The sequence below is a fragment of the Neolamprologus multifasciatus genome, chromosome 7 (genome assembly GCF_963576455.1).
Source record: "Neolamprologus multifasciatus chromosome 7, fNeoMul1.2, whole genome shotgun sequence".
Lineage (NCBI taxonomy): Eukaryota > Metazoa > Chordata > Actinopteri > Cichliformes > Cichlidae > Neolamprologus > Neolamprologus multifasciatus.
The window spans coordinates 42,886,154-42,892,153 of NC_140445.1; the positions used below are offsets into that span (position 1 = coordinate 42,886,154).

General features: G+C 39.4%; 1 protein-coding gene across 2 annotated transcripts in view; it reads right to left on the reverse strand.

Moving 5' to 3' along the window:
• LOC146514986 (chemokine-like protein TAFA-5) overlaps positions 1-1,767 on the reverse strand; it is a 55,398-nt gene extending 53,631 nt beyond the window's left edge. Inside the window, exon 1 of one of the 2 annotated variants that reach the window (XM_085167290.1) lies at positions 672-1,759. In XM_085167290.1, coding sequence (XP_085023416.1) covers positions 672-759 — 88 coding nt within the window. In that variant the 5' untranslated portion in view covers positions 760-1,759. Of the gene's footprint in view, positions 1-671 lie in introns of both variants that reach the window. The other variant, XM_085167289.1, reaches the window with a different exon arrangement.
• Positions 1,768-6,000: the final 4,233 nt, after the last annotated feature.

A 6,000-nucleotide genomic window follows, 5' to 3' on the forward strand; every position in this document is an offset into this window, starting at 1 on the left:
AAGGATTAAAAATAGTCCAGAACATTAGTAAAATAAACACTTTGTATTATTGTGTCTGTTACTGATAAAACCTGTACATCAGTCTAGAAATGAAACAGTGCAGAGCGACCAGACCAACAAAATAAATGTCACAATTGCTAAGAAGGAAGTTTAATAACTTGCCATGACATTCATTAGATTTCCTTGCACGGTCTGTGTACAGAACCGTACAGTCTGTGTGTGTGTGGCACGATGTATAGACAGGTAGAGTGTTTCATCTCTGAGATTGTTTCCGATTGCTTCGGTTTCCTATAGCGAAAAACATCGAAGCTCTGCTGGAGCTCAGACTGCTTCCTGAGCGCCTTATCCCGCCCGGACGTCCCGACCAGTTTCTACTGATGTTGATTCATTTGTTTTACATCTCTGGTCTTAATTTACCATATCATCATCATACCGTAACCATATCACTGCTGCACAAGCGCTGCACAGACGACTAAAACCGCGGGACTGCATGCACAAATGCACTTCCCTGTTAGTGTCTCCGGGTACTGAAACCACAGAGACAGAAACCTTTCAGTACATTTTTTTCCATATCGTATCTGACCTGTTGAGGCACTCTGGCTCCTAAGTTTGGCCACAAACATACACAGGCACATATGTATGTAACTATAACCAGAAAACAGAAACAGTACCTTCTCTCAGGATTTGGCTGTGGAGGAGCAATAGGAGGAAGCAGACCGCGGCGGCAGTCAGAGCCCAGGCCGGCCGAAGGAACTGCATGAGGTGAAGAATGTGTGGGCAAAAAACTCCAAACTGTCCTCAGGCTAGTGCCTCCTCACGACGCCACATCCATCCACATTCGACCAAGTGGAGGACAGAGAGAGGAGACAGCTCTCATCTTCGAGATATGTATTCATAAACGGGCCTGAAGTGACAGATCCTCAGTGGAGGAGATCTGGGACAGTAAAGATGATCTTCTTCTCCACTACACGAGAAATCACAGGGTCTTCACAGAGCTCCCCGGCGGTCCCTGCGGGCAGCAGCAGTTTTTGATGTGGGAAGTCCTCCGCTGCAGTCACAAGCCAATAAGCTTCAAACTAGAAGTTTTCCAGCTTGAACCTGCAACTTACGGCTCGGTGTCCTTTGGATCCATTCACCAACTCGTCCACGTAAAATCCGCCAAAGATTAAACAACAGACACCGGGTCCAAACCGAAGCGCCTCGGGAGGCATACTTTACGCTTCTCCGCGGGGTTTGTGATCCTGGTCGGTGCCTCGGTGCTTGCCTGGCGATAAGTGATGAGCACGGAGAAGGATGAAGAGCAGGTAATGTGTGCAGGTGTGAGTACCCCCCCCCCCCCCCCACCAGCACCACACACACACACACACACACACACACACACACGCTCGCTCTCTCTCTCTCTCTCTCTCTCTCTCTCTCTCTCTCTCAGTCACATACGAGCTGACGTAACACTAGTTACAAAGACCAATATGTCGGAGAAAAAAAGAAGCGTACACAGTATTTAAGACAACCAGACTGAGTGAGGCTACTTCATGATGGACAGGAACGGAATCAGAGCGTCCCTGACCTCCGGGGAGGACTCTGACGTTTGTGTGGGGTGGGATCAAATTGAATTCATCGGTCAATAAATTCAGATTCATGAATAAAAAGTCTCATCACTTGTAAAAGATTATTTTAAATTATTGCTATTATTCCATTATTGGTATTTGGTATCTGTTTTATTACCAAGATTTCCAGTTTCCACAGGACCCAAACACAACCTGGAAACTGAAAGCATCCTCTTAGGGCTTCAACTTGTTTTAATGATGTATTTTTTTTTATAATAAACAGAACATTTTTTTATTCATCATTTATTTTAATTTTTTGATTTTCATTGAAATAAAAATATCTCACGTGTTCAGAGAAATTAAGAGGAATCTCCATTTCAAGTAAAACTATTTGCAAGCCTACTTTAGTTAACATTGGCATGTTGGTATTTTTTAAATTCCAGAACAAAAGTACGTTTACAGTATCGTCCTTATTTTGTTATATATGTGACAGTAAACACATAAAAAAGCAGAAATGTCAGAAATATGTTTTCGTGTATTTATTCATTATACATTCATTTAGAGCAGGGGTGAGATGTTTTCCCAGGGGCCACATGAGAAACTGGTAATGCTGTGGACTGTCTGATAGGAAAGGCTTCTCATGTGAATCGCTTTGGTAAACATTATAGTTGGAATGTTCTGCGAGGGCTCCGCGAGCCTTCAGTTCCACCGCTCAAATGAACGGTCCTCGGCAGTGGCTCCAGCCGGAGCTGTCGCCGCTCCCGAGATGTTTAGTGTGCCCCGGTAGCTGCCACAAGCTCGAGCTGTTACACTGCTATGTTAAAAGTATACAGTGTCACACAACTCGTGGTATTTTACAAGACGTTTTTAGCAGCCGATCAATTTATTTTTCATCTTATTTATTCACTTTTATTGCGGCAACAACCGATAACTTGTCACTGGCAACACTTCCAGGCAGCTCCTCCCCGCCGATCTGCTCCAGTAAAGAGGAATCACGCTCCTAACTCTGAATCACTGTCCATACCACTGCTGCTAATTATTAATCACCTCACAAATATCAGCATCCATCAGCAATCAGTATACAAGAAAAATACTTTAAACAGATTTAAAAGGTAATCAGTTAAATATAAATACAAAAATAGCATATGTAGGGTTAAGTACACTGTAAAAAAATCGTGATATAAAAATATTTTACTGTGTATTTTACAGTTTTGTACTGTTTTTCTAGAATATCATTAAATTCACATAAATAGACTGTGATTTTACATTTCAAGTGTAAATTAACGTAAAATCACTGTAAATGTAATAAAACATAATTTTCTTCTTTTTTAAATGTATCTGTCTGTATATATGCATATTTTAGATTGTTAAAATACATTCACAAATGCATCATAATTTCACAAATATTTGTTCGTTATTTGAAAGATTGAACTGTTAAATTCAAATGTAATATGTTTATACGAATCATTTTATATATTTTTCGTATAAACTTTTTTTTTACATCAAATATTTATTATTATTATTGTTATTTAGGGCAATCGTTGCTCAAGAGTTGGCAGTTCGCCTTGTAATCAGAAGGTCGTTGTGTCCTTGGGCAAGACACTTCACCTACCGCCTACTGGTGATGGGAATTATAAAGTGGAATTGTAAAGCGCTTTGAGGGTCTCATAAAGCGCTATATGAATGCAATCCATTGTTATTTAAACCAACTGTTAACTGTATATTTCTGTACATTTAAGTATTATTATTCATATTGTCGCATTCATTGACCTTTTTTTTTATAGGTAATTTCATTGTTTAATCACATTCAATTGTTCCTAATTTAAAGTTTAAAAGCACTTGAAAAAGGCAAAATCCCATGTAAAATTAGGGCAACAAACTGTATTGTCATTACTGAAAATAACCGTATTTTCATGGGAAAGTTATTTTCTGTTATTTTATGGTATTATTTTGGTGCCCCAGCTGCCGGAATATTACTGTTTTTTTAGGATTTTTTTTTTTATGTTGTAGGGTTTCCCAGGTACCAGCTGTCAGATACACTGCAACACAATACAATTCTGCTCATTAAAGTCACTGGTTGCAAGAGAGTTTTTTCTGTTTAGTCAATCATCAAATTCACAAACCCTTTCTTAATAGATCTGCTTTACACAAACCCTCTTTGAGGATTGTGCCAGGAAGTGTATTTGGCATTAAAGTCTGCCAAATGAAAAAAGCACTGCTGACTATGAAGACCTCTTAGGGCAAGGCAGTAGTCAAAAGTAGTCTGTAGACATGAATCCCAGCTTTATTGAACTAAAGAAAAACTTAGAATAACTAGAAGTCTTTGAATGAATGAATGAATGTCTTTGTGATTAGGTGGCTCTTTGAGATCCTCTCCAAACAGTGATGTACCTAAGAGTCACAGACAGATAGGTGGGATATACAGATAGACCTTTTTTTCTCGGCAGACATCTTGACATCAAATATATTCCAGTATTCAGTCCTGCCTTTGAGGATCAGAGTCTGTTTTAGCCTGCTGTCTTAGGATGGACAGCTACAAATAATAATAATAATAATGATGGATTGCATTTATATAGCGCTTTTCGGGGCCCTCAAAGCGCTGTACAATTCCACTATTCATTCACTCTCACATTCACACACTGGTGGAGGCAAGCTACAGTTGTAGCCACAGCTGCCCTGGGGCAGACAGACAGAAGTGAGGCTGCCATATCGCGCCATCGGCCCCTCTGGCCATCACCAGTAGGCGGTAGGTGAAGTGTCTTACCCAAGGACACAACGACCGAGACTGTCCGAGCCGGGGCTCGAACCGGCAACCTTCTGGTTACAAGACAAACTGCCAACTCTTTATATAAGAAATAGCAAGTATAGCCTAAAAGAAGACAAAAAAAAATAGCTTAAAAATATACCTAAAATCTTTTTTATAATTGAATTATTCAACTAACTCGATGCATCGTTGCACCCCTGATCATGTTGTGTCATATGAACTAATAATGTCGCTACTGATCAATTACATTTTAAAACTTGCTAAAAAGGCTTTAACAGTCTAAGGAAGCTCCTTTTTCTCTTTTTAAGGAGAGGTCAGTACCACATCATGGTTTTATTAAGTGATTAGTTTCAGTTAAATGACAGGAAACAGAAAAAAGCAAACAGCAAATTATTAAAACAAACATCTGTAATGAACACGTATACATATACCTATATAGACAACACAAAAACGCTACACTGCAAACCTATTTCAGTAAATAATTAGTGAAAGCTATAATGGGAAACAGTGCAGACAACCAAATTTCATTGATTTAGCTGAGCTCATGAATCACAAAAGTGTCTTCATAACTGGAGAAAAAAGAAGAAAAAGAAACAAACATGAATGTTTGTGAATGAATGATTCTATTCCACTGAGTAAAGCCTGAAGTTATCTCGGGGGAGAGTTATTTAACAAAATCATTTTTCTTATATTAAGCAGCAATATTTTTTTTCCAAACTTCGCCTGATAAATATCACGCAGCAACATTTCTCCTTTGTGTTCAGTATTTAGAGATGAATGAGGACTAATAAAATTGTTGGTTGATGATGGAAACATTTGAAGACAGTAACAGCAGTGCATCAGTTTTTCAACCTCTCTGAATGAATCCATCCAGCTGATTGATTGCTCAGCTTCAGAGGCTCCAGGTTACTTTCAAAGACTCTTATCAAAGCTCTCAGCGTCCTGTCAGACAGACTCCATCAGAGCTGCCCTACTGCTCTGATGGAGATCCGTCTTCATCAGGTCACGCTCTCTGGATTTCTGCCGGCAGTGATTATTGCTGATGTTTTCCTGCCATCGATTAGCTTTCCACAGAACTGTCAGTCAGAGGTGTTGTATGAGATGAATCTACACAGAGAGAGACATCAACAAGAATGCTGCCAGGACCTATCTGGTGTGTGTAACAGCACAGGAAATGAAAAGTGTCTGACAGAAAAGGAACTGAGGAGATGAGGTCAATCAAATCAACCAGAGGTCTAAATTCAACCTGTGCGCAAAGGTTCTGTCTCACCAGAGAACCTAGATGCTGCAGAATTAAGTTTTCATTTGTCTGAAAGAAACATATCTGGCATAGATTTTTCCAAAAAGACCATTTTTTCACTGCCATCTCAGATTCATATTCAGAAAATAAGTCATTACTGCAGCTGTGTAGAGAACTGACTGATCCTGAAAGTATGTATCAATGCAACACATTATCACACATGGACAAGACACAGCACTAGGGCCAGAACCCAGCCACAGAAACACAGAAGTACTAAAATTAAAACTAATCAACCCACCACCCTCACAAAAAAGAATTAAAAAGGGTATAGTTCAGATACATGGATAAAGGATACACACTCACAAAGTAATTAAGAAATCATACTACATGTACTATAGGACGGTAAATAGCAGAATTAATATCATGTGTCTCTACAATGACCATCCTAT